Raw genomic sequence first — 27,971 nt, forward strand, 5'->3', positions numbered from 1 at the left:
AAATGCAGCAAACAAATATTTGGGTTGGTTGATGATTGAAATTCCATAGGAAGCACAAACATCAACTCAGGAATTCAGTGTATGGGAGGTGTGCATGATCTTTCCAGATTTATTTGCATACAAATATTTCTGAAAAGAGGGAGAGGCTGTGTGTGTGTGTCATTTTAAATAAATTCATAACATTGTAAAAGCATTAAGCTATACGTTCAACAGTCATCAGACTTCATGTCAAAAAGAACAATGCACAATCTGGAACATTTGGGAGATTTGATCTCAGGTTACTAATTGTTCAATCATGCACATTAACTTTTAAACCTGCATCCACATTTGTAAACTGCTTAAGGAACTGTTTTAATAATTTTAATCATCATCATCTATGCTCTACCAGTTTTTAAAGATACTGAATTAAGATGCTATCATGTGGCCTTTGAATGCAGAAGTTTCCTGCATGCCAAAGACTCACACCATTGCATCTACTACTTGTACTCTCAATTTCTATTTGATACAAAAACTACAATGATGAGTCACTGGGTCCAAGCTGTATGGTCTTCAAATGAATCAGTCGTTGGGTTCTGTGCGTCCAGGGGTTGTCATTCCCAGGCCATCAGCAGCTTGTGAAATGGTACAAAGGCACCATGGCCAGGTTTGCTGCACCGAAGAGAGAGAAAACCTGAATTAACATCACACAGAGTGATAGAATTAATTGGGAAAAATAGTCTTTAGTAAGGGGCGGCACATCCACCTCACATTTCTAAGATTGTGCGGTTCAAATCCAGGCTTCAGCCTCCCTGTGTAGCATTTCCTTGCTTACCCCATGCCTCCGTAGGTTTACTCCCAGTACTCCGGTTTCCTCCCACATTCCAAAAACACGAATGGTAGGTTAAGTGAGGAATCCAAATTGTCTGCAGGTGTGAATGGTTGTTGATCTATATGTGGTCTGCAATGGGCAGGCGACCAGTTCAGGGTGCACCCCACCTCTCGCCCAAATGTCAGCTGTGATGGGCACCAGTAAGCCCCAGCACCCGAGTGAGCAAAAACGGTGTGGAAGAACGGGTGGATGGAAATTCAAATACTTTCATGTCTGTATACAATAAAAATTGTCTGACTGAATTTCTATAGCAGGGGTGTCAAAACGTTCAGCCCCCGGGGCAAGAACACGCCTGCCTTGGAATTCAATCTGGGTCATGGGGATATTGAACACATAAGGTATTTTACAATTAAAGTAAATGTTGTTGCTAGTTTTAGCCACTTAACTGACCACTTAAATGACATTTGGAAATTGGCTGTCACTCAGGATTTGACATCTGATATTGATCCACTTGTAAAGATGCCAAGTTTCGGGAACAGAGTAAGCCTACTTCAAATAAAATGTCCCCTTAAGGATTTTACGTACAACTTTACAAGATAGGAGCACAACTGCGCTCTCTTTCTGAAAAGTTTCCACTTTGGTGGGTGTGGTGAGTTAATTGAGGCTGTCAAGATTTCCAGATTGATGCAGACATTTATGTAGATGTAAAATAATTTCGGCAAAAGTTCTTCTATAAATTATACATATATTGATCCATTTTGATCTCCAAGTTGTACATGTGCATTGTCAATTTAAAAATATTATACAAAACACTGTAGGAATTGCATTTGTTTTTGTTAAGGGACCCTTTCCATCAAAATTTTATTTATTTATTTATTTAATTAATTATTTTATGCATAACATAGGTCAAAATGAGTCTGTGACCTTGGTTGAAAGCTTGGAAGTTTGTCAACTGAATGCAATAGATTTTGAATACCAAACCGCTTGCAAACGACTGGATTTGAAAAGGTCGTCGGTTCCTCAATTAATGTTCAAGTACCTGGCCACTTTATCGTCTCATCTCAGAAAAAAATGCATAGTGACAAAATGGATGCACTATGTACAAAGCCTAACATTACGTCACCTGCTGAGCTCAAAGACGTTGAAGAGGCCTGTGGTTTACAATGGTACTTAGCTATCTTTACAATTTATAGTGTAACTGCGGATTAGAAAGCAAAACTTGTACAAAAAGAAAGAAGAAAAAAAAAGAAAACAAAATGTATACAAGCGATGAACGCTCCACACCAGTTACGACACTTTAACAATCCGACGTCTTTCATTAGAGGGAAACTGTTTTCCATATTTAAATTGAAAAGTTCAGCAATCCAATCAGAGCAAAAGCTTATTTACATATCGAATATTGATGAGAAACAAGGACATCTAAGCTGCCATCTGAAGAAGACCAACTAGAATAGCTTGAAAAGGGGCGGCCTGTGCAATTTCAAGCCAAATGATGTTGCAAGTGTGATTCTAAAAAAAGAGAGACCTTTAAGAAATTTTAGATTGCGCCCATGATTTGCAATGTTTTTTTTTTCCTGAATCCACTTAATCATCTATACTAAAACATTCTGTCCCACTTTAGATTAAATTGGGTAAATATGACCCCCCCCCCCAATCCCCCCGCGCCCCCACCCCCCAAGAAAAAAGTGACAGCTCTGTTGTATGGAAAAAGACTTTACAGGGAGCTGACCAGTCAAAGTAGAAGTGTCCCTTGTGGTGGCCGTCCCGCATGCCGTGGTCGGGGGTCTGCAGCTCAACCCCGAGGTGGAGCTCTGACTCTCCCTGCAGGTGGCCCAGGAAACGTATGACGCCCGTGCTGATTCGCCCGGAAGGCAGCATGATTCTGACCCGGTGGCCGAGGTGCAGGTCCATTGGGGAGTGGGGTACGAAAACCCGTTGCGGTCCCACAGATCGTGTAGATCGCACACTGGGGAAGCAGAATGGATAGAGCCCTTTGTCAGGGAATAATAATAATAATAATAATAATAATAATAATAATACTGCAAGCACTGGCTGGCACTGCATTGGTTTTCGAGCATATTGTTCTCGTCAGTTGCCTAAAGGTGCCTTTTCATGCTGATTTTTCTCCTATTTTTTACTTCAAATGTACCATTGTCACTACTGTATGTACTGTCGAATGACCTCTTTGAGCACACTATCTAATGTTGTTTCGGAAATATGCTAAGCTATCCCCTCTAAATGTGACAATGCATGACTTCATGAGGTGCACCTTGATGCCGAGGAGCAGGAAGAGTATGATGAGAAGCTCGGTGCTGGGGACAAGGAAAACGGGCTTTGTCGAGATAAAACATCAGCGCCTATGTCATGAAGGCGGTGCTCTGTGAACATTCATTGGAAGACATAGTGATGGTGAACGTTGGGCTTTGTTTGTTTTTGTTTGATTTTCTTAAAAAAAACATTATATTTTAGTGAGCAGGATTAAGTAAACGGATATCACAAACACGCTTCTGTTTCACTTTGTCTCGCATAGAATAACTTTTCTTTTCGAGTGACAAGTCACACATCTACACGTTTACTGAAGGTTAGCCATCATCAATAAAGCCATTTAATTTGGATTCATAATTGTTCCACCCTGCTCAAAAGACACAAAAGGATTTGCTTATTAGTGGTGCAGTTGTAATTTTTCTCACCCAGAGGTATGAGTGACGTCATGGGGAAGAGGTCTAGTGTATTTTGAGGATAAATATGTAAATATTTGTGGACTCGAGCAACTTGCCTTTACTTGAGCACTCGCCAAAAATGTCTCCATTGTCCACTTTTTGCTCGGCTCTTATTGGTGCTCCAACCTCAAAGATGACCTGAGGACAGAAAAAAAGTCCAGGTTCTGCCTTGAGATACGAGTGACTGAAGTTTGACACAGGAGCCATCATTCCGGTGATTTTGACAAGCATTACATGGCGGCAGTGAATATAACTCCCCTCACAATAAGCAGCAGTTTGGTAAATAATTTGCAACTCTTGAAAAAAATGGGGGGGGGGCTACAACCTGTTTATTGCCACTCTCAGTGAAGTTATTTTTTTTTTTTTTGTCAAACTAAATGAGTATTTTGAGTATTTAAAAGAAACATACAACTCTAGTGTAGGAAATTAAGCTTAGCTGAATGCTAAAAACAATGCATAACATCATAGATGGGCCAATAAATAGCATGAGAGTTGTAGTGTTCAGCCCTATGGAATGGAAGTTAGAACACAAATACCGGAGCAACACGTAGACGGACAATAGTCGGCATAACTTTTTTATCCTCTGCGAGAAAAAAACTAACATGACCACAACTTCTTAGGTCACTTAGTTATGAAGCTTTTCCTTGCGTATGTTTCCTTTAATGGCGGCACGGTGGATCAGCTGGTAAAGCGTTGGCCTAACAGTTCTGGGGACCTGGGTTTGATCCCGGCCCCGCCTGTGTGGAGTTTGCATGTTCTCCCCGTGCCTGCGTGGGTTTTCTCCGGTCACTCCAGTTTCCTCCCACACCCCAAAAACATGCAATATTAATTGAACTCTCTAAATTGCCCCTAAGTGTGATTGTGAGTGCTCTGTTTGTCTCTATGTGCCCTGCTATTGGCTGGCAAACAGCTCATGGTTTACCCCGCCTCCTGCCCATTGACAGCTGGGATAGGCTCCAGCACTCCCAACGACCCTCGTGAGCATAAGTAGCAAAAGAAAATGGATGGATGAATGTTTCTATTATACTGCCTACTGGTGGCCAACCCACACTCACCGGAAGTAACTGTACAATCTTAATCATCATGTAAAATTAATTCTTAATTCTTTACATTCCGTTTAACTATGTTATTACTCCATAATTTTATGAACAGTATTATGTAGTGCTGTTCAAATTTGTTTTCTTGCAAAAACACAGTAGTTTAGCTATAATGGGTTCAGTGCTTAGGCTTTTTTTTTTCATATCCGATTGTACAAATTTATCCGATTTTGAATTTACTGTGTAATTTATAAAAAAATAAACATGTTAAATAAACACCTGCTAACCTTATATATATATATATATATATATATATATATATATATTAATCAGAATAACACATTATATAATTTCTTGTGAATGTGCATTGTTTCCCACAAATATTAATCTCTAAACATCATTGTGGGTCCATATTGATATAAATCCAATATAGTGAAAATTTTGTATGCATGTACAATAGCTAATGGACTTTTTTTGTGTGTTACGGCACTTGCACGACCACTACTCCAGTGTATACACTAATTCAGGGGCCTGGCTGCAATACCTGATTGCAAAGCGCCTCCTGTTGTCTCTGCAGCTCAGCAAACTTCCTTTCCCACGCCGCTCTCTCGCAAGCGATCCTGGTCCTCAGGGACAGGATGTCCTGTTCAGTTTTGCTCAACCTTTTTTGGAGGGCCGCTGTTCGGTCGGGGCAGCCCGGTATGGCGGCGGCCATCTTACTTTCACAACCTGACAATCATGCTTCGGTGAGGCTCTGTCATATCCTACATAGCATTTTAAAATATAACGTGGAGGGGACGTATTATGGAAATGTTCATTTTGAATGGCTTGCACATGAATCATTTTAATTTAATTCAATTTCGGGTATATGGGAATCCACGTTTGTCACTATAACTCATTTAACCACTGGCACTTCTGTTTTTTGTAACAACATAATGAGGCTTCACATATTTGAAATACTCAGATCAGTATGAATGAATAGATTTCCAAAATATTCTATAGTTTATCACTTAACCATTCTTGATGAAATTATATGAAAATGACATATTTTAATAAATGTGTCTCAGGTATGTCCATCTGCCACATACTGTACGTACATACAGTTTAGTGTATAAATTGCTGTCTCCACAATTGAAACTGTTTTTTTTTTCTTCCCATAATCAACTTTTTGTACATAAGCCATTACAACTTTATTTTTTGTCATAGATCCCCTTTAAATCTGAGGGGTTTTTATTGGTAACAAGTTTCACTGGCCTTACCCGTTGATTGTTTTTGAGGGGAGCTTTTTTCCACAGTGTGTCTTTCCCTTGGCAGAAACTGGATTGCATTGTACGGGCAAATCTGTAACAACAAAACCCACTGAAGCAGATTGTCTTTTTTTCTTTTTTTATTATTCGATTTTATTATAGCAGTGATTTCCAACCTCTGCGGCATAAGAGATCAGAAGATGTGCTGCGCAAAATGACTCAATTTCACTTCTTCACTCCATTATTTATCTTTGTTCATACGGTAAAACCATGCCAACAACATATAATGGCAAAGAGAACATTGAAATGTTTTCATGTTTCTTGCCACTTGTAAATCATGGTACCACAGTACTTTTTTGTGAACTTTTTAATTTTTCTCATGTGCCTAATAAAGGTTGGGACACACTTCATATGCAATAGAAACTCTCACCCAAAGGAACCTGCAGGTGCACAGTACGCCTTTGAAAGTCCACATAAAGACGGTCCACAGCATGCATGCCATGATGAGGGGACATGTTTTCCTCACATGGTGGCGGTCTGGCTGGGGAATGAACCAAATGCAGTACGATGAGCCCAAGCTATTCACGATCAGTGAGGACCAACCCCTGCCGATAAGAGTAAAAATATGCAAATCACCCCCGTCACACACCTAAAGACGTTTACAGTGTAGAATATTAGTATTTGAATACGCTGCTTTATTGCAAGTTCCCCCACTTAGAAATCATGAAGGGTATGACATTTTCATCGTAGCTGCATGTCCACTGTGAGCGATAATCTAAAATGAAAAATCCAGAAATCACAATGTATGATGAATGTGTGACACGGCTGCAAATAAGTATTTGAACACCTGTCTATCAGCTAGAATTCTCCCCTCAAAGACCTGTTAGTCCGCCTTGAAAAGTCCACCTCCACTGCATGTATTATCCTGAATCAGATGCACCTGTGTGAGGTCGTGAGCTGCATAAAGACACCTGTCCACCCCATACAATCCGTAAGACTCAAACTTGTAACATGGCTAAGACCAATGAGCTGTCCAAAGACACCAGAGACAGAATTGTACAACTCCACACGGCTGGAAAGGGCTACGGAGAAATTGCCAAGCAGCTTGATGAAAAAAGGTCCACTGTTCGAGCAATCATTAGAAAATGGAAGAAGCTAAACATGACGGTCAGTCTCAATCAGAGTGGAGCCCCATGCAAAATATCACCTGGTGGGGTTTCAATGATCCTTAGAAAGGTGAGGAATCACACCAGGACTACACGACAGGACTTGGTCAATGACCTGAAAAGAGCTGGCACCACCGTTTCCAAGGTGAATGTTACACTAAGACGTCATGGTTTGTAATCATGCATGGCACGGAAGGTTCCCCTGCTTAAACCAGCACATCTCAAGGCCCATCTTAAGTTTTCCAATGACCATTTGGATGATACAGAGGTGTCATGGGAGAAACGGTTTGTGGTCAGATGAGACCAAAAATGGAACTTTTTGGTCATAATTCCACTCACCACGTTTGGAGGAAGACGAATGATGAGTTCCATCCCAAGAACACCATCCCTACTGTGAAGGATGGGGGTGGTAGCATCATGCTTTGGATGTGTTTTTCTGCACATGGTACAGAACGACTGCACTGTATTAAGGAGAGGATGACCGTGGCCATGTACTCTGAGATTTTGGCGAACAACCTCTTTCCCTGAGACAGAGCATTGAGGATGGGTCATGGCTGGGTCTTTCAACATGACCCCTCCATGATTTCTAAGTGGGAGAACTTGCAATATAGCAGGGTGTTCAAATACGTATTTTATTCACTGTATAATTGTGCACAGGTTTGTTTTTTTATGCGGACTCCAATATTTTAGAAAACACGACAACTGACTACTCAGATAATTCATTTAGAAAGTATACAACAAAAAATGTTTTTTGTTACCTTAATGCTTACAGAAATAAAGACTTGAAACACAGGGTGAACATTTTACTGTTTTAAGTGCAAGGCATAAGATGCATAAGAAACTGCAACTCAGCCAAAGCTTTTTAATATGTGGCCTTGTAATGTTGAATTTAATATTGATGCTATACACTGTAGATTGTTTAGTTATGTTTACTTTCTATTCATAGATTATTTGTTGGATGTTTTGTCGTAGCAATTTTGTTTTTTGTGTCTTTGTGTCCACGTGTGTGTGTGTTTTTGGAGGTTTTTGTATTCGTTCTTGTGGTGGCCTTTGAGACATTTTTGGAGCTGTAAAAACTGAAATTGATATTCGTCAGATTGTGTTGTATCTGAATGAGACCAGTGAACAAAAGTTCATCAACTTGTTCATATTTTATGTAAACGTGAACTGAACTTTGTTCGTTTCTGTCTGGTGAGCTTCGTTTAGAATGCCTAATTCAAAAGTTGGTTTCCGAACAAATGTTCATTTTCATTCGAGAGTTCGCTTAGAAAACTTTTTGAACAGCGAGTAAAGAGTATGCACAAAGAAATATATACACTTGCACTTAACACAAATGACATATCATTAAGTCATGCTTTTGCTTTGACATTTTAACACTCAATATTAAATGTAATTGTAACGGCAGACTATGCAAACATTCATCGTGTTAATTCAAATCACCTTATAAACTATTGTAATTTGATTCTGTGTATGATTCCAACTGCCAAAGATTTTCTGCATTCCCCAAGTTTCCACATTCATGGAATTCTAATATCATCATACAATTGATGCCACAGAATGTCAGTTCAGCGTCACCTTTTCAGCATCACACAAAATTGCTATTCGAGTTACCATCACAACAAGTACGCCACTATTCCACACGATGGTGCCAACGTAATACTTTTTTTTTCCCCTTTGGCCCAAAACCAGGCAATGAATAAGTTTTACTTTTTTAGCAAATTACAGGTCAGGTTCGCCAACCATAATTTATGATTCTCCAAATGCTGAACTGTGACTATCAGCAGCAGTCTCAAAGCAACATCTCAAAGCTGAGATTGACAGCAAACAAAAAAGTGGAGAGACAAAAGCAGGCCACTAACCTTTGACCAAGGCTCAATTGATGGCACACAGACCAAGATGAGGTCATAACAAGACGGTACCTCCCTTTATTTGATTCTTTTTTTATTTTATTATTTTGTCTTCAATGGCAACCACTTTGAAGCTGTAATGTAACGTACACTGACCTGTTGCTATGCGTCCCGTCGGCGACGTAAATGGCGTCTAATCCTCTTAGTTCCGCAGTCCACCTGCATGCGGAGTTACTTAATTTGGTCTGCTGAGCCTTGCTTATAAAAGCCGTGAGTAAGCCTGGCCTGGATATGCACTTCTTGTCCCCGATGAGATCAGGATGAGCCAGGGGACGAGTGGCCCTGTTCATGGCTGTTCTTTAGCCCCAAAATATGTCTTGGGTAAAAATGTCCTTTGTCAAACCAGTATGGATTTTTCCTTGGACATTGCCGCAGACAAGCTCGACCAGTGAGTCCAGTCCATTTCAATGGACATTGTGCTGCTCGTTCTGATGTGCATGCATTTGCCAGCTGGGTACAAAATAATACTGACGTACATTGACTCGGTCACTACTCCTATTGGGAGTGAGTTCATGGATGGCGAGCTCCCTTGGCCTGACAGAGCCTCTCCGATAGGGGGAGGGGTGTGTCCATGCCGGGAGCTGGTGAAGCTCAAGAAGATGGTGGCAAGCTATAACCTGAGCAAGCACATGATCCAGAACTTCAATCTGATGCAGGAGGTGCGGCGTGCAGAAGAGGCAGCAAGACGAGGACAGGGAGGGGGTCAATGGCTCCACCAAGTCAGGTGGTGTCATGGATACAAAGTCGGCTCAAATGAATGACACAAAACATTTTATTGTACTTTATTTGTAAGCTTACCCTTTGACATCACAGACCAACATTTTAAAAAGATTACTTTGTTGTTGCAACATAAACATGGGAACTCAGCTCAGCGCTGTTGATTTGAGACATGGGCGCTCTCCAGTGGACACTCCAATGGTTGCAAGGTGAGCACAACATAGAGTTGCCTTTTTGTATCCTGGTGAAAATGCATGTTTTTTAAGAGCAAGAATACTCTAATATTTTGTAACCAGGGTGAGGGGAGCAATTTTTCACATGACCCTCTCATATTCCTAACAGCTATTTTAAAAGGCTATCATGCGTAGCAGTAAATGTCACATGAATTAAAAAGATAAGAAGATTACTGAGGAATGGTTTTCCAGAACAATTTATGCAATAAATCAATCAAAACTCACAGGGACTCACAAATGAATTTTAATGTAGAGACAATTATCATTTCATAAAACAGCAATAGGTGACAGTATAGCAGTGCTTCCTATTTTCTCTCCATCTCTCATCCCTGTCTGTTCAGCATCTTCTAGGGTTGACCAGATTTACTTTATTTTACTTTATTTAGCTCCATCTAACATCACGCCATCACAGTCCAGCAGTCTACAAACACACCAACAACAACAAAAAAAACACATGTTAGATGATCTGTTAGCGTGTTACAAGTTCAAAATAATTCACATGCTGTTTTTCTGCATGTTCCACTGACTAATTTGCATTGTAAAATCCTAAAGTGCTCTTGGAAATGATCAAATTAGTCTTGGAAAAATACAACTTGTTCTCAGAAAATGACAATTTATTGTTGTCTTTAATGAATGTTTAAAAATAGACATACTCTTTGTGAGCCTTGAGAGCTCTTCTCGCCTCTCGGGCATCAGTGTCGTTGTGCACCTTTTGGTAGCAGTAGACCACAACCACGATGAGCCACAACTGTAGCAGCACGATCAGCACATACATGACGATCTCCGATACCACCGCCGCCATCTCACGGTTGGCTTCAAGATAGATGACAAACGTTGGGGGGACACAGACACACACACACACACACACACAACACACACAGGACTCCATGCACTCAATGCTTCCTTGTATGGGGTATGGACAGTGGGGTGCTAATTTAAGGGCGCCAGGCTATTGCATAGTGACAGCAGTCTCATAAAATGACGACTTATTTTCTTAAAATTACTCCTGGTCCTCGTATAATTTTTACTTATTCTCTTAAAGTTATTGGTTGTTCTTGTTGAGTGTTTTGTCATAAAATTACAACTTCTTTTTGTATTATTTCAACTCACAACTTATTCTTGTAATATTTCAGGCTAATTATTTACTTTTACAATTTTATGTCTTCTCATTTTGATTTGTTTTCCTTCAAATTATGCCTTGTTTTTGCAAGGTTATTCTCCTTCATGTATGTCTTTTTCTGTGAAATTTCAAATGAAAACCTGCAGTAAACTTAAAAATGAATAGAAGAACAAATGGTTCTGCGTGGGTTCTGGGACGGGATCCTCACCGGTTTCCACTACACCGAGCTTCACCTCCTTCAACACGCTGACGTGATACCGGAATTCCGCCAGAAAAAGCATTCGGTTGAAGGTGCAGCGGTACGTGCCGGTGTCCTTGTAGCTGATGTTGTGCACAGCAATGGCCCCCGCCTGGACGTCCTCACCCAGCGTGCCCAGCCAGTCCAGACGCCCCCTGAAGGCTTCGTCCATCACATTGGCACTTGGGTGCTCGTAGTGGAAGATCTAGGGGAAGAATCATGATGTGTTTTTCTCCTTAGTAGATTAAAACACTAATTGTTGCTGTTTTGTTTTTTTGGGTTTTTTTACAATAAAACATTCTTCAGGTTTTCGTCTGAGCAAGAAACTGATTTTTTTAGTAAGTATATCTGACTAAAATTAACTATTCAAAACAGTTCTTTTCTTCGTTAAGAGATTTTGATGGATGGCCAACTCTACATTCTTTGGGTCATTGGCACCAAACCAGCATTTTTCGCTCAACCTTCATCCAACTTGAAGTTATTACAGTATTTCTATAATTTGGAATGAGGCTCCATAGCTCAGTGGTTAGCACATTGGTTTGGTAAGCCAGCGGTTGTGAGTTTGTATCTCACTGGGGCATCTACTCCCTAAGAGGGGTTGCGTCAGGAAGGGCATCCGGTGTAAAAACTGTGCTAAACAAATATGAGCATTCATCTGAGATGTTAAACTGTGGTGACCCCTCACGGGACAAGCAGAAATAAAGTTACATTTTTTTTTCTATAACTTGAAACAACAATCCTATTCATTTTTGATAACTGTCTCAAGATGCTTAAAGTAGCTTGTGTGAAATTGGTACTCCTCAGTACATTGCAACAACATTGGTCATTCTATGCAGAGGATAAAGAATACAGGTCTGTGATATTTTAATTTGTATATTGCCTCCATGTTTTGGTCCACTGCTTATGTTCAAATAACGATTGCTGAAAGGGTTATAACAATGTGACACTGATGATAATCATAAGTCTGTCCGTGCTATTTTCTGTAAGGAAAAGTTATGTGGTTGTTTTAAACACACATGTATTCTCTGTTTTATGTTATTGACAAAAAAAAAACCTGGGAAGAGCAATAAACAATTTAAAGATACTTTTTTTTTTCAAGAATTATTTACTCGCTGCCAAACTCCACTTTTTTGTGAAGTGAGTTGAGTTTTTCCAAATCATCCCGAATAAAAATTTATGAGTCAGCCCATTTATATCTCGAGAGACAGACCCCTGGTATGTTATCACACCGGGAGTACGTTTATATCTCACGTGTATAAAGTTTTCCTCTCCTTGAGGTCTGAAGTGCCAGTCAACGGTCGTGACAGCTGACACCTCCCCCCGTTTTTTGCAGGAAATGCAGCCCAGCACGAAGGCCTCACCATGCACGGCCTCGGTCATCGAGTCCACTTCAGCACAGCCACTGAAACACTCGCACACTGCAGGGACCAGCAGGAAACAAAAAAAGATGCTCTGGTACCAAATACTGTAGTTCCCATTGACGAAATGGGATACATTTTTATAAATATTTTAAAATTCTGCAACAGCATACAAATAAATGTAAATTTCATAAAACATCAAATTAAAAGTAATATAATACACTGTACAAGATTTTTTTCTACTAAATCTTTGTTTAAATACAGAAATAAGAATATGCAAATTAAGATTTTTGAAAAAAAAAAAACCTTTAAATATCTAAAAAACACGTTTTATTTTTCCTTCATTTAAAAAGTAGAAATACAGTAAAACAAATATTTTTTAAATCCATCCATCCAGCCAATTTCTCTACTGCTCATTCTTACTGGGATCACAGGAATGTTGGTGCCTATCTCAGCTATTAAGTTATTAATGCAGCCCTATGGGGGCACAAACCAGTGCAATCTGTAGGCCGGTCCCAAGCCCGGATAAATGCAGAGGGTTGCGTCAGGAAGGGCATCCGGCGTAAAAACTGTGCCAAACAAATATGAGCGTTCATCTAAAGAATCCCATACCGGATCGGTCGTGGCCCGGGTTAACAACGCCCGCCCCCGGCACTGCTAACCTGCAGGGCGTCGGTGGAAATTCAGCTACTGTGGGTCGAAGACAAAGAAGAGGAGGAAACCGGATCCAGCGTCAGAAGAAAAAGAGGAATGCACAGAGCCTACAACTGAGTGTAGGGACTTTGAATGTTGGGACTATGACAGGAAAAGCACAGGAGTTGGTTGACATGATGATTAGGAGAAAGGTTGATATTCTGTGCATCCAAGAGAGCAGGTGGAAAGGTAGTAAGGCTAGAAGTTTGGGAGCAGGGTTTAAATTATTCTACCACGGAGTAGATGGGAAGAGAAATGGAGTAGGGGTTATTTTAAAGGAAGAGCTGGCTAAGAATGTCTTGGAAGTGAAAAGAGCATCAGATCGAGTGATGAGACTGAAATTTGAAATTGAGGGTGTTATGTATAATGTGGTTAGCGGCTATGCACCACAGGTAGGATGTGACCTAGAGTTGAAAGAGAAATTCTGGAAGGAACTAAATGAAGTAGTTAGCATAGGATGGTAGTATGTAGAATGATTCTGGTGGTGGGTAGGAAGATTAAGAAGACAAAGGTAGAGCAGAGAACCATGTGGTGGAAGCTGAGAAAGGAAGAATGTTGTGCGGCCTTCCGGAAAGAGGTGAGACAGGCTCTCGATGGACAACCGAAGCTCCCGGAAGACTGGACGACGACAGCCAAGGTGATCAGAGAGACAGGCAGGAGAGTACTTGGTGTGTCATCTGGTAGGAAAGGGGAGAAGGAGACTTGGTGGTGGAACCCCAAAATACAGGGAGTCATACAAGGAAAGAGATTAGCGAAGAAGAAGTGGGATACTGAGAGGACTGAGGAGAGGCGAAAGGAGTACATCGAGATGCGACGTAGGGCAAAGGTAGAGGTGGCAAAGGCTCAACAAGAGGCATATGAAGACATGTACACCAGGTTGGACACGAAAGAAGGAGAAAAGGATCTCTACAGGTTGGCCAGACAGAGGGATAGAGATGGGAAGGATGTGCAGAAGGTTAGGGTGATTAAGGATAGAGATGGAAATGTGTTGACTGGTGCCGGTAATGCGCTAAATAGATGGAAAGAATACTTTGAGTAGTTGATGAATGAAGAAAATGAGAGAGAAGGAAGAGTTGAAGAGGCAAGAGTGAAGGACCAGGAAATGGAAATGATTACTAAGGGGGAAGTCAGAAAGGCACTACAAAGGATGAAAAATGGAAAGGCAGTTGGTCCTGATGACATACCGGTAGAGGTATGGAAGCAATTTGGAGAGATGGCTGTGGAGTTTTTGACCAACTTATTCAACAGAATACTAGCGGGCGAAAAGATGCCTGAAGAATGGAGGAAAAGTGTTCTAGTTCCCATTTTTAAGAACAAAGGGGATGTTCAGAGCTGTGGGAACTATAGAGGAACAAAGTTGATGAGCCACACAATGAAGTTATGGGAAAGAGTAGTGGAGGCTAGACTCAGGACAGAAGTAAGTATCTGCGAGCAACAGTATGGTTTCATGCCTAGAAAGAGTACCACAGATGCATTATTTGCCTTGAGGATGCTCGTGGAAAAGTACAGAGAAGGTCAGAAGGAGCTACATTGTGTCTTTGTGGATCTAGAGAAAGCCTATGACAGAGTACCAAGAGAGGAACTGTGGTACTGCATGCGTAAGTCTGGTGTGGCAGAGAAGTATGTTAAAATAGTACAGGACATGTATGATGGCAGCAGAACAATGGTGAGGTGTGCCTTAGGTGTGACAGAGGAATTTAAGGTGGAGGTGGGACTGCATCAGGGATCAGCTCTGAGCCCCTTCCTGTTTGCAGTGGTAATGGATAGGCTGACAGATGAGGTTATACTGGAATCCCCTTGGACCATGATGTTCGCAGATGATATTGTCATATGCAGTGAAAGCAGGGAGCATGCAGAGGAACAATTGGAAAGATGGAGACATGCACTGGAAAGGAGAGGAATGAAGATTAGCCGAAGTAAAACAGAATATATGTGCGTGAATGGTGCTCCGGTTTCCTCTCACATCCCAAAATTAATTGGAGATTCTAAATTGCCCTTTAGTGTGACTGCGAATGCTCTTTTGTTTCTATGTGATCTTTGATTGGCTAGCAGCCAGTTCAGGGGCTACTTCGGCTCCTCCCCGAAGTATCCACAAAAGTGTGCTTAACGGCCAGTCACACCATCATGCCACTGTTAATAATACTGTAATAATGAGAATTATTAGAATTGTTATTATTGTTGTTGTACATGACACAACACGGAATTAGAGGAATACCTATTAAAGTCACTAGGTGACAGTGTCACTCTGCTTCCTAGCGACAGTATTCCCTCTCCATCTCGTGTCTTGCCATACAAATAATGAGCACATTTACCATATTTCCGTATTACCTTTGAGTGGTTAACTTATGACGTCCGTATATACATCCCATTCAGCATTATTTCCTATAGGACAATTTTATGGAAACTATAAATTTTGAGTGTTTTCTGGACTCACCAAATAGACTAACAACAATGAGAAGAGGCCACGGATCTTGCTTGGGAGCCATTGCAAAAATTCCACCCATGTCGCTCATCCGGGCTCCATAAAGTCCTCGGTTTATTTCCAGAATGAGTCTGAAAAATTGCAGAAAAACAAAATGTTGTTTAGCAAGTCAAGTCATCTCCCGTGGTACCCACTGCTTCGACTTTAAGAAGGTTATATTTAGAGGGTGTCAATAATCCCAAAAGCCAGAGGGGAATTTGAGATGCCCGGATCCCCATACAAGACCACGCATCTCGTCATCTGGACAGACGTACTGTAGATATCTAGAAAAGTTAGAACGGATAGATAGATAGATAGATAGATAGATAGATAGATAGATAGATAGATAGATAGATAGATAGATAGATAGATAGATATAGATAGATAGATAGATAGATAGATAGATAGATAGATAGATAGATAGATAGATAGATAGATAGATAGATAGATAGATAGATAGATAGATAGATAGATAGATAGATAGATAGATAGATAGATAGATAGATCTAGGTGCACTTCAAGTGTGTCAATATGCTTCTACCTTCTTAGATATTTTGGACATTTCCCTTGAGCTCATACACAAGAATAATGTCACCATGTGGCCCACATGCACACACACACGCACAGACAAAAAAAAATGACTAAAGAGAAAGCACTGAGTCAGAGAACTCCAATGACTGTTGCTGCATTTTAGTATAGGTGAACGTTATTTATTATATTTTACTCGTATCAAGTACTGTATGTGTGGGGTTTGCATGTTCTCCCCGTGCCTGCGAGGATTTTCCACAGGCACTCAAAATTGCCCGTAGGTGTGGATGTCTGTGCGAGTGGTTGTTTTTATGTGCCCTGCCATTAGCTGGCAACCAATTCAGGGTGTACCCAACCTACTGCCTGACGTTAGCTGAGATAGGCTCCAGCACTCCCGAGACCACTGTGGGGATAAGCAGCTCAGATAATGGATGGATGGATGGTGTACCAGTGCATCTCCATTTTAGTAATAAGAGAACATTTTTTCTCATCATTCATTAAAAATGTTTTCACATTTGTTTTAACTGAGACCACAATTGTACATTTGGAATGTGGAACTTACATACATACATACATGTGGAAAATAATGGGCAGTAAAAGTTAGTCAAGAAAAAGATTTCAGGGGAACTGTCATATTTTCAGAAAAAGTGATCTATTTTCAAGACAAGAAAGTACATTTTTTAGATGAAAACATTTTAATTGATGAGAATTAAGATAAGTGTTATCCCCCATCTCAAAATGTTATATTTCTGAGTAAAAAAAAAAAAAAGGCATACATGTATTGTTATGGTGGCACAGCCTCACAGTTCTGAGGTCCCGGGTTCAATCCCGGAACCACCTGTGTGGAGTTTGCATGTTCTCCCCGTGCCTGCGTGGGTTTCCTTCGTGCACTCCGGTTTCCTCCCACATCCCAAAAACATGCAACATTAATTGGACGCTCTAAATTGCCCCTAGGTGTGATTTTGACTGCAGCTGTTTGTCTCCATGCACCCTGCGATTGGCCGGCAACCAGTTCACGGTGTACCCTGCCTCCTGTCCCTTGACAGGTGGGATAGGCTCCACCACTACCCGCGGCCCTCGTGAGGATAAGCGGCAAACATAACGGATGGATTGATGGATGTACTGGCTTGGTTTTTTTCCCCCCCTTAAATAGCCCCATTTCGAAAAGGGAACATACTTCTCAAAAATGTATGACCTTTCTTAAAAAAAAACTATAATTTATTTATTTATTACTTCCGATTTTATGGCTGCGACACATTCCAAAAAATGATGGGGCAGGGTCATGTTTACCATTTTTCTTTTTACAACATTCAATAAAAGTTTGGGAACTGAAGACGCCACCAGTTCCCAAGTTCTCCTGTGGGATGTTTCAAAATTCTAAGTTAATGATTATTTGTGAAAAATAATCAAGTTTATCAGTTTAAACCATAAATATCTTGACTTTGTAGTGTATTCAATTAAACATAGGTTGAAGATGATTTGCAAATTCTTGTTTTCTGTTTTTATTTAACACCACATCCCAACGTCATTGGAATTGGGTTTGAATGTGCGTGTGTTTTTGTGTGTGTACAGTCGGTCCACTGGGGGTCAGGGTTGTTGTCATGTGATGTAACCAGATGACAGAGGAGTGTGTGTGATTATGTGTGTGCGTTTGTTTGTGAGTGTGGGGTCCTTGCCACTTTTAACCTTTTCATCTTCAGTGCGCCATTATGAGTGACATCAAAACCTTGGACAGTGGACACTTGCACACACACACAACTTCAAGGCAATGTTGACAGAAGTGGACCAGTGTGTGAGTGTGTGTTTTTTTTTTTTTTTTTGAGGTGGGGGATCCACAAAAACACACGCATACACGCGCACACACACACACACACACACACATATCCTTTCTCGCCAATGCTGCTGATCTTCCTTATTTTTAGCTCAGATCGAGTTTCTCCAGCCCTCCCGGCAGCTTGGAGCAGCTCCCGAGCGTCAGGCAGCCCGAGTGGAGCTGAGGTCGGGAACGATGGTGGACGCACATCAGGGAAAGTGCCAAGTCATTGTGATGCTCTTCTGATGAGGATTTCAATAAGAAATACTGAACCGTGGCAGGTAAGGGCAATCACATGGACATGTATATGTGCAGCATGTCCAAGTGAGTGTTTATGTGTGTCATTTAAAATATTCTTTGCTGAATATTTGTCTTTATTGCACCCCATTTAGGTTTTTAATAGAGTTTCTTTGATTCATCCTACTCCTCTTTGTCTTCTTTTGTTTATTTCTTTTCTCTCTTTAGATGAGACAAAGCAAACGTGAAGAGATGCTGCACAAGGATGAAGGTGAGAAGCCACATTTTTCCCAATAAAGTCCTCCACTGGTAAATTATCAAAATTGCGATGATCGTCAAGTATTTTTTCGGGGTTATTTTTACTTTGACATCAGCTGTATATTGTTGAGAACATTTATTTTAGTTTTCAAGAGGGAAAACAACTACAACACAAATGTCAAATATTGAAAAAAAAGTTGGATTGTTTATTTTTTTAAAATGGGGAATTTTCTTCAGTAATATTTTTTTACATTTTGTAATGTATTTGAAAAATACAAGATAAAAGATATTTTAGGGGAAAAACGTAAATTTTTTGTAAAATAATTTTTAAGAACTATTCACCATATATTATCAATTAATGTTTAAAGTATTTTTTTAAATATGTATGCTGTAAATATTTTGGGAGGGGGAATGCCTATATGATAATGTACGCATACATTTCATACTATAGTAACTATATTATATACGTGATATACAACCATACTATGAACTAGACGTTTTATACTATACTGCATACTATGCTTGGACTATGTCCATGACTAAGAAAAGTGAGATATTTAAAATAAAATTGGCTATATTTTCAGGAAATAGATTTCTATTTAGAAAAAGTTGTATTTTTTACAATAAAGTTAAATACTTCCAAGTTAAAAAAAACAGCATATGATGCTTAAAAAAATAAACTATATCTTAAGTTAAAAATCATCATTTTATACCAAATAAATATTTTGGGCAAAAATATACTTGTACATTTTATAGAATAAAGTTGTATTTCTAAAAAGAAAAAAAAAACCTAAATCTGAAAAACAAAATGTATTTTCATAAAAAAAAAAAAAAAAGTTGGACAGTATTGAGAAAAGAATGCCTTTTTTTCCAGAGGAAAAAATAGTGCATATTTCAGATGTTTTGTTATAGGTTTGTGGCATGGTGACAGCTATAGACCATTGGCCTCACAGTTCTGAGGTCCCGGGTTCAATGTGCATGTTCTCTCCGTGCCTGCGTGGGTTTTCTCCAGGCACCCCAGTTTCCTCCCACATCTCCAAAACATGCAACTATTGTTCACTCTAAATTGCCCCTAGGTGTGATTGTGAGTGCGGCTGTTGTCTGTCTACATGTGGCCTGCGATTGGTTGGCAACCAGTTCAGGCTGTACGCTGCCTCCTGCCCGATGACAGCTGGGATTGGCTCCAGTACTCCTGCGACCCTTGTGAGGATAAGCAGCTCAGAAAATGGATGGGTGTATGTTATATGTATAATTGTAAGAGAATAAAATATATATTTTGAATAACTGTGTTGGATTCTGTGAAAATAATTTTTTTGTATGTTTTTCCAGTGGCGTGCAAAGGTCTGTTGCTGCCTGGGGTACAATGGGCTTTTTTTAATGCCCCTTGAGAACCAATGGTCGCCAGAGAAGGGGACTCATGGGGTGTGGGTGGAGGGTAATGGAAATTTTACCACCTCAAGTTCTGTTCATCCCAAACGAAATTCGGATGTGGGTTTGGATGTTCACCAAAACGCATTTAGGCGACCCCCTCACCCCCCGACTGCTTTGCACACCACTGTATTGTGGAGAGAGATTTTTTTTTAGAGGTCTTGTATTTTCTTAGGGGGAAAGCATATATTTTAAGAGAAAATTATGTATTTTTAGAAAGTTATAAGAAAAAATGTTTTTTTTATATATTAACTTAAAAGTCGTATTGAAAGATAAGTGATATTATTTTAGTCATGTTGAGATTAAGTAATATAATATTTATTTATTTGTTTATTTATTGATTTATTTATTTGAGCGGGGGTTGGGGTCAGGATGGTGGAGTGGTACACACACCTGACCTTGATGTGGGGAGTTTGGTATCGATATCCACTCACTGATGGTGTTGATACAGTATGTACCCTATGACTCACTGGTGACCAGTTCAAGGTGTAGTCTACCATTTGCCTAAGGTTAGCTGAGATAGGCTCCAGTGCTGCCGTGACCCTTGTGAGGATAAGAGGATTGGAAAATTGATGGGTGGATATTTTTAAGGAGAAAAGTGCAATTGTTGTGTGTCTCTATGTGCCCTGCGATTTCCTGGCAACCAGTTCAGGGTACACCCTCCCTCCTGCCCGAAGATAGCTGGGATAGGCTCCAGCACTCGCATGGCCGTTGTGAGGATAAGAGGTTCAGAAAATGAATGGATGGATGGATGGATGATTTAATAAGCTCTTCTTCTGAGGTTCTGTTAATTGTATTCTTTCAATCAGACACTCTTGTGGGAGCCGCATGCTGCCCACGCGCCTTACCCTGCCTTCAAAGCATTATGGTGCCAATGTGTTGACATTTAGGAGGCTGTGTGTGGATCACAAATAGTAAGATATGTTCCACGAAAGCTGGCAAATGCCCACGAATGGGAGTCACTTGACGAGGTGTTAAATTACAGCGGCTCTAGTTGAGCTCCAGGGGTCGCCAGTTCAATATCAATTAAATATTCACTGGAAGGCTGACCTTGCAATGTGTCGAATATGCAATGAAACCATAGTGTGAATCAATATTGTGATGTTAACAATTCTTGGCGATTTGATTAGCACGTACCACATTTATCTAACTGTTTTATGTTAATAACTTAACATAGAAGTTTAGCTGTTAAATTTGAATAAGGAATAACACGTAATTAAATGTTGGTAGTTCCTTGTTTAGTTGGCTAGTTGTCATAATATTGCAAAACTGGCCGAATGCGACATATTGGAACTCCATTCGAACACTTGCTACTGTTATTGCCTAACCGAACCACATAGTTTGAGAGAATAGGGCTAGTACTCTCGTTAGGCATTTTGTGTTTTGTAAATGATAAAATATTAGCACTCAAACTGGACATTTTTGTAGATTTTAATTAATATTATTTTGAAAAACACAACTAGTGTGGGGAAAATACGAATAAAGCAGTGATGATTATTATTTTATCTTCAAGTAAACCCCCCGAACACACAGACGTTCGCTCTTCCGTTTCAGAAGCTTGAGGCAGACTGTTATTTCCCGGACCGAACCATAAAGTTTGCTATAGGGGTGACGTCTTGTCATTTTTTTTTTTTTGCGGATTCTAATCATACATAATTTGATTTAACGTGACTTAATTTAGATATAAAATTATTTGTAATACTTTTCAAACATTTTTGGGTTTGAAAGTGGGATATTATAAAACCTTTTATTTATTTATCGTCGTGTTATTCCCCTACCAAAAGTGTCAAATCTTCGAATTCGCTCTTCCAACCTCCAGCCCCCGTCTGCTTACCGACAACAATGAAACCCATCCATTTAACTGTGCTTAGCATTTCCTGCAATTGTTTATTTTATCAGGGTGCTTTAAATTAAAAAAAATAGTAATAATAAAAATTTAAAAAATGGTGGAAGCTCACGCCCTTTAGTTCGTCTTCTGTCTTTTGGGGGGAGCAGGAGAACGGCGGCGAGGGCCCTCCCAAAAAAAAAAAAAAAAAAAGAAGTCGACGCAGGAGTTTGGGAGAAGAAAAAGTTGGCCCAAACTTTGGCTTTGAGGCTAGCTTGCCCGGAGGTGGCTAACGGTTAGCCCCAGCGGATGCGCTCCTCCTCGGCGTTGGTTGCGTCCCCACCACCATGTTGATGTGCTCCGTGGAAAAAGTGGATTTTAACATCACGTCGCGACCTGTCGCTCGGCTCGTCTTCGAGGCCGAGCACGAACACCGGAATGGGGGCAATTCGTCCAATGGCAGGTAGGGAAAGAGAGAAGCTAGCGGGTCACCTTGATGGTTGGGGTAAATCATTAACTTAGTTAAAAAAAAAAAGGTGCGGCCTATATGTGGAATGATTGGAAAGTATATTTGCAAGATTAGGCTGGTCAAACATGTCCGTGCTAAGATTGTTCTTGTTCAAACACGAGAGCAAACAGCGTTCCTATGCTTTGCAATGTGTCCCCCAGCCACACACACATACCTTGCGCCTTGCTTTTGCGTTTCATTTGTTTAAATTGGCAAAAATATAAAGGAAACATTTTTTGCAGTTTGTGGTCATGTGGTTGTGCTGTGTGTAGAGGGGAAAATAAATTGTATTCCTATTTACATAATAAGTGACCTAAGGGGAAATGTGTACAGCTGTGAATTTTTTTTTCAAAAGCATTTAATGTACAGTGGGGCCTTGACTTACGATTTAGATGCAATCAGTGACCACGCTTGGAACTCAAAATTCTCGCGTCTCCAACCATTCCCCAATGGAAGTAATGGCCACTAATATGCTCCCAACCCCCAAAATATTTGACAGGGTAACACTTTAAAGAATCACATATTAACCCTGGAGAACCCAGATACATGAAATTTTAAATGAGGATTTGGAGTTCTTGGGTTCTCTAGGTTAGTACCACAAACGTGTTTAAACACTGATAAAAACGACTGGGATCACCAGAGACAACATGACGCATGTGTATTTCCAATTAACTCTTCGCCACTTGGTCCAATGTTAATCAATTGAACTGCGCATAAAACCTGCTAAATGAATTAATATAACTATTACTATGGTGATAAATAGGTCAAGTATTTAACCAGTTCATGGCTCATATTTTTATGCTTTATTTGTGCTGCTTTTTCGGGTGCTTGCGTCTGACCACAAGGGGGCAGTTTATATTTATACAGTGGAACTTCGAAATATCCATATAAAAGACTGGGGGAAGAAATGGGGGGGCATCAGATATTGACGATTGCACGATACTACATTGAAGCACTTTTTAAAATTGTATTTATTTTTGTATTGTGCCATATGCACTTACAGTATATGACTGTACAGTTCAGTTTTTTTTTTGTGTGTGTGCCTTAAAACGCCCAGTGCAATGCAAAGTTATTTTAAATAAATTTAAGAAAAGCTTGAAAATGAAAATGTTTGAAAGTATCACCTATGGTGTCATTGTTGGCATCCAGTACTCATCATAGCCAAGTCACTTTAATGAGCCATGAGGAATTGGTGTGCCTCCGAGTTCCAAATCCATTGAAAAAAGGAAAATGGCCTGACAAAAATAAACAAGGTGAAAAAAAATGTTGCTGTTATGAAGATTGTATTCACTAGCGTCAGGTAGCGTAACTGCCTCATACCATGTCATAGCGTTACTGAGCTATATCAAGTCAAGTTACGTTTTCATGTTTTGCCATGTCTCGTTTTTGACATTGTTTAATGTTTTTTAGACCAAGGCTTCATGTATTTTGATCTCCTTTTGCACAAGAGAGCCAGAATTAACAAGAACTGTTGAAAAAATTGCAGCACCATGTGCTGGAGACGGAGTAAAAATGTTTTGGAAAAACAAATGATCTACTGACCCGAGTTCTGAAATGTAGGAAATCGGAACCACGTTTTTTTGGGGGTGTTTGGCCTAACAGCAAGATATTTATGTACAACAGTTCATGCTACCACTAGCTTGCTAGGCTGCATAATGTTTTGTTACCTGCTTGCTATCATATTAAAAATATGTGAACATACCTCAAGCAAGCCTTACACAAATACCCTCCCCTGTCCTGAGCACTGGTGACCACCAACACGTTTTCCTCATTTTCATCATGTGATACAGTCTCTGCGATACACTCGTCATTGCAGCGGTAACAAGTGTACCCTGTCGCATTTGAGTTGACAAGATAAAGCCCAATGATTGAAAAAATATGGGATGCAGTGGTAGTGGAATACAAGTTTTTGTTGCAGTAGTTTGACGTAGTGCTGTTGTGAAATTTGTCATGTTGTCTGATCCAGGCATTACGTGTTGCCTGTCTCAGACCTGTTGTCTGACCCATGCCGTTGACATTTTTTTAAAATAACTTTATTGGCAGTCATATATTTACAGTACTGCGTCAAAAGACACTGGTGGAGGTGGGGGGGTTGAACTATCCTGTGGCACGAATCTTAAAAAGCTCATAAATTGTGTAACTTTTGAGTCGAAGTACCACTATGGTTTTGTACAATTGTGCATTTGTAGAGCATATTGTGTTGCTTATGTAAAGTTTGAGTCCTCCTTTGTCTGAGGGTTTTTCAAACAGACCATGGGGATATGTGGTTTTGCTGATTTTTGCTGGAATGTTCCCCTATGACCTTGGTCTAGTGTTCTCCCACATCTCTGTCACACACTTTGGCTCTTTCATGGACTTGTTTAGAATGGTATCAAAAGTCATGTAATACTCACAACAGGATGTGGGTGCTCTCAAATTCCCCCCTTTCCGGCATCAGGGCTAGTCCGTGGCCAGGAAAAAGGCTTGTTTTGTTTTTTTTTTTTCTTTACGGAGAAATTTTGCCATTCATTTCAAGAGAAAATTTTAAGGAGCAATTGTGTGCAGGTTTATTGCACAGGGATCCAAGGCAGACGTTTTATTAACCAATAAAAGTATGACAAGATAATGGGGGTATTTAATGAAGGGCTGGAGCTATTGAATATTATAGTGCTCTTTTATCCTCCAAAACCCTCTTCTCCTTTGGTACATAGCCCATTTTACCTGTTATTCCTCTCTGGCTACATTTGTCACGTTTTCCACCTTACCTACATTACTCAAAGTGGACCCACTTATAGATCAGATCATAGTAGGGCTGCAGAATAATGCCCAAAGTACTACCGTAATTTCTTGTGTATAATGCACATTTTTTTTCCCCCAAAATTATAGAAAGTCGGTCCACATTATGCATGGGTACACAGGAAAATGGAAAAGAAAAACTTTATTTTATAAATGTATGCTGTGGTGTTGTTGCTTACGGCCATGCTAGCCTGAGAACGCCCGATCTCGTCAGATTTTGAAAGCTAAGCGGGTTTGGCCCTGGTTAGTACTTGGATGAGATACCAGGTGCTGTCAACTTCTTTCCCCGGCTAAATGCAGAGGGGTTGCGTCAGGAAGGGCATCCGGCGTAAAACTGTGCCAAACAAATATGCGTTCATCTAAGATGACACGCTATGGCGACCCCTAACAGGACAAGCCGGAAGGCAAAGAAGAAGATGCTGCCATCTCGAGGTTATGAAAAAACGACACCAAAATTCCAAAATGGTAACAGCACTTAGAGGTTATGAGAAGGGTGTACAATTTCATTCTAGTATGCCATCGCCACCTGGTGGTTATGAAAAAATGTGTAGCCTACACTTTCATTCCAATATGATGGGTATGATTGCATGTATGTGCAATTGTGTTTATAAGATTACATACCCTTTTTCGTTACAGGGGCCAGTCATTTTTTTACCATTTTGACAGATTTTTGAAGGCCTACAGAAAATTGAGTTCTGTAGCTATAGAAACATGGAACCCACCAAAAGAAGGTTTTAACCCTCTTCTTTCATCAGAAAAACTACATTTCTACCTTTTACCATTCTTTAGTTCACCGCAGTTGAACAGCTGTATGTTTAATAATTTCCAAGAAAAAATTGTTTTTTGTGAAAGGATCCATTTCAAGCAGAACTTTCCATGTGATGCTTTTTTTTTTAATTTTATGATGCCGCTAATATCTAAACAATGCTTTCCTACTTTATAAGAACATAAAAAAAGGTCGCTATGATTGCAAAATAAGTTTATTGCAAGAATAACGCTGCCCTGATTCATGAACTTTGAACTTCCTATGTGTGTGCATGCTTGTGTGTGTGTGTGTGTGTGTGTGTGTGTTCATATTTTCCCTTTGAAATGTCTTTTCTTTTTCTGTAGTGAATGTGAAAGCAATCTCCAGCCATTAACAGCCCCACTTGATGCAGCTTTTTGATGCATCTTCTGTAAATGATAAAATGAAAAAAATTGCCCAAAAAGAAACATTGCTGCAGTGTGAAGCGGAGAAAAATATTTGTTTCACCTTTCTTGTTAATTGGTCTAGGAAAGCTGCTGGATGCACCATCTGCAAGTTTTAGAATTATGTTTAAAAACCACTGAATATTTTTTACTGTTAGAAATTAGGAAATATACACAGATCACAGGATGCGTGATTGTAAATGTATTATTGTAGGGCAAACTCTCGTTCTTATTTATGCACATTGCAAAAATTCAGACTATGGCTGTGTGCTTTGAGGTTAGCAAGTTCCTACCTATTTTCGTGACTTTCTGGCACCACAGTACTTGTTTCAGATGGCCCTTCATGTTTTCTTTATCGAATTGTACCCATCACAAACTCTGCAGAAACAATATTTAAAGACCCATGTGAGGTCCCACATACCATGCAAGCCACCTAGGACTGCCACTGCATATACACTTTTTTTTTTTTTTAAACTTGCTATGACTATCTTAGTTCAACTGACAATGGACCTTTCCGAACTGTCAAATCACTCGTACTATAATAGCAAATCAGATAGCCGAATTGTCTTAACCCCTGGCTTGACACGCCCCTCTCGCCGTTGTGTCCCACAAGCAATGCTGGTTGTCAATTGTGTGAGCTTGGAAAAGTTAATGTTACGAAAAAAATGGTCCTCAGATGCGCTTGGGGAACGTGCTATTCTGATGAAAGATATCCTGCTAGGTTACAAGGGGCCCGGTTGGTTCATTTTCTAAATCCTAAAACACAGTTGACAACGTGTCTACGATGGATTAAGGCTTCCAGAAGAGTGCACGTACAACTAAATGTGAACAATATCAACAAATACAAGGTTGTATGTTTGTAGGTAAATGAGGGAAAAGTATCTTCTCTGAGTTTGATTGAATTATTATCAGTGCTTTATACATTGCAGGAGAACAACTTTCACTTTTGTTAGTGTATCACTGACCTGCTGAATGAAGTAATTTTTTATGCCAAAGAGTTGGGTTGGTGATACGTAAATGCGCGATGTCATGCAAGAGAAATGTCTATATGCCTATTTGTATCACATCGGATTTTTAAAAAAGAGCACTGGGTTCCATTACGAGTCAAGTCAAATGAATACACCCACTCGCTTATAAAGACTACAATGATATTATTCATGATCTTTCCAAGTAAAGTGCTTTACACACGCTGTACGGTTCCATTATTTTATCCTGTTGGATTTCAAAATGAAGTTTGTGAGGCGTCAAACTTTTTTGCATCGACCGCCAACATTTCACTGTTGCTCTGACATTGCGTCCTGCTCCGTCCAAAATCTTAATTCCGTGTACATATCCTTGCGTGAAATAGTTGAGACCTCTCTGTAGAACTCTCTTGGACAAGTCTGATGGATTTGGCAAAAAAGATACCCCGATATTATCTAGAATACGCGATAGAGAATCGACTTAAAACATGTTCTGTTCAATCGCCATTTTGAAAGCTTGTGGGACATGGCTAAGGGGGCGGAGCTTAGGATCACCATAGGAAAAGTCCATTGTCAGTTTGGGGGCATACTTGGCTCTGTGTCCTCTTGCAAATTTATTTTTCGTGATTGCACAGTAGCTTAAACATGTTCATAGACCTATCATGCTAGTTTTATGAAATGAAAACGATAATCCTTCAGGAAAACGATTTCTAGCATCTAAATCCGATCCGCAGCCCTACAACC

At 40.0% G+C, this 27,971-nt stretch overlaps 3 protein-coding genes across 4 annotated transcripts in view; 1 reads left to right on the forward strand and 2 right to left on the reverse strand.

Moving 5' to 3' along the window:
- Positions 1-76: 76 nt before the first annotated feature.
- LOC133500464 (uncharacterized) lies at positions 77-9,774 on the reverse strand. Its single transcript, XM_061819145.1, has 8 exons — positions 8,982-9,774; positions 6,243-6,417; positions 5,825-5,906; positions 5,110-5,294; positions 3,585-3,666; positions 3,078-3,186; positions 2,538-2,774; positions 77-648 (listed from the first exon to the last, which is right to left on the reverse strand). The coding sequence occupies exons 1-8, from the start codon at positions 9,173-9,175 to the stop codon at positions 591-593; spliced, it is 1,122 nt and encodes a 373-aa protein (XP_061675129.1). The 5' UTR covers positions 9,176-9,774; the 3' UTR covers positions 77-590.
- Positions 9,775-10,191: 417 nt separating this feature from the next.
- si:ch211-225p5.8 (uncharacterized protein LOC555567 homolog) lies at positions 10,192-22,777 on the reverse strand. Its single transcript, XM_061819146.1, has 6 exons — positions 22,688-22,777; positions 15,679-15,797; positions 12,445-12,611; positions 11,164-11,398; positions 10,489-10,648; positions 10,192-10,256 (listed from the first exon to the last, which is right to left on the reverse strand). Exons 2-6 carry the CDS (start codon positions 15,755-15,757, stop codon positions 10,214-10,216), a joined length of 684 nt encoding a protein of 227 aa, XP_061675130.1. The 5' UTR covers positions 15,758-15,797; positions 22,688-22,777; the 3' UTR covers positions 10,192-10,213.
- The window catches only part of gramd1a (GRAM domain containing 1A), a 43,083-nt gene continuing 36,917 nt past the window's right edge, over positions 21,806-27,971 (forward strand). The window contains exon 1 of one of the 2 annotated variants that reach the window (XM_061819139.1): positions 21,806-22,257. Coding sequence is in view for 1 of the 2 variants with exons in the window: in XM_061819140.1 (XP_061675124.1) it covers positions 22,142-22,257 (116 nt within the window). In the remaining variant the exon portion in view is untranslated. The remainder of the gene's footprint in view (positions 22,258-27,971) is intronic. The other variant, XM_061819140.1, reaches the window with a different exon arrangement.

Source organism: Syngnathoides biaculeatus, chromosome 5 (genome assembly GCF_019802595.1).
Source record: "Syngnathoides biaculeatus isolate LvHL_M chromosome 5, ASM1980259v1, whole genome shotgun sequence".
Classification (NCBI taxonomy): Eukaryota; Metazoa; Chordata; class Actinopteri; order Syngnathiformes; family Syngnathidae; genus Syngnathoides; species Syngnathoides biaculeatus.

Excerpts from the sequence above, each read along its gene's own strand:
- LOC133500464 (XM_061819145.1), bottom strand. The coding sequence starts at position 9,175 with ATGAACAGGGCCACTCGTCCCCTGGCTCATCCTGATCTCATCGGGGAC. Across the intron at positions 3,667-5,109 it reads AGGAGGCGCTTTGCAATCAG|GTCATCTTTGAGGTTGGAGC; the intron begins GTATTGCAGCCA and ends TTCTGTCCTCAG. Across the intron at positions 649-2,537 it reads GGACACTTCTACTTTGACTG|CAAACCTGGCCATGGTGCCT; the intron begins GTCAGCTCCCTG and ends TCTTCGGTGCAG.
- si:ch211-225p5.8 (XM_061819146.1), bottom strand. The coding sequence starts at position 15,757 with ATGAGCGACATGGGTGGAATTTTTGCAATGGCTCCCAAGCAAGATCCG. Across the intron at positions 12,612-15,678 it reads CATTGTTGTTAGTCTATTTG|TGTGCGAGTGTTTCAGTGGC; the intron begins GTGAGTCCAGAA and ends TGGTCCCTGCAG. Across the intron at positions 11,399-12,444 it reads GAGAGGAAAACTTTATACAC|ATCTTCCACTACGAGCACCC; the intron begins GTGAGATATAAA and ends TTCTTCCCCTAG.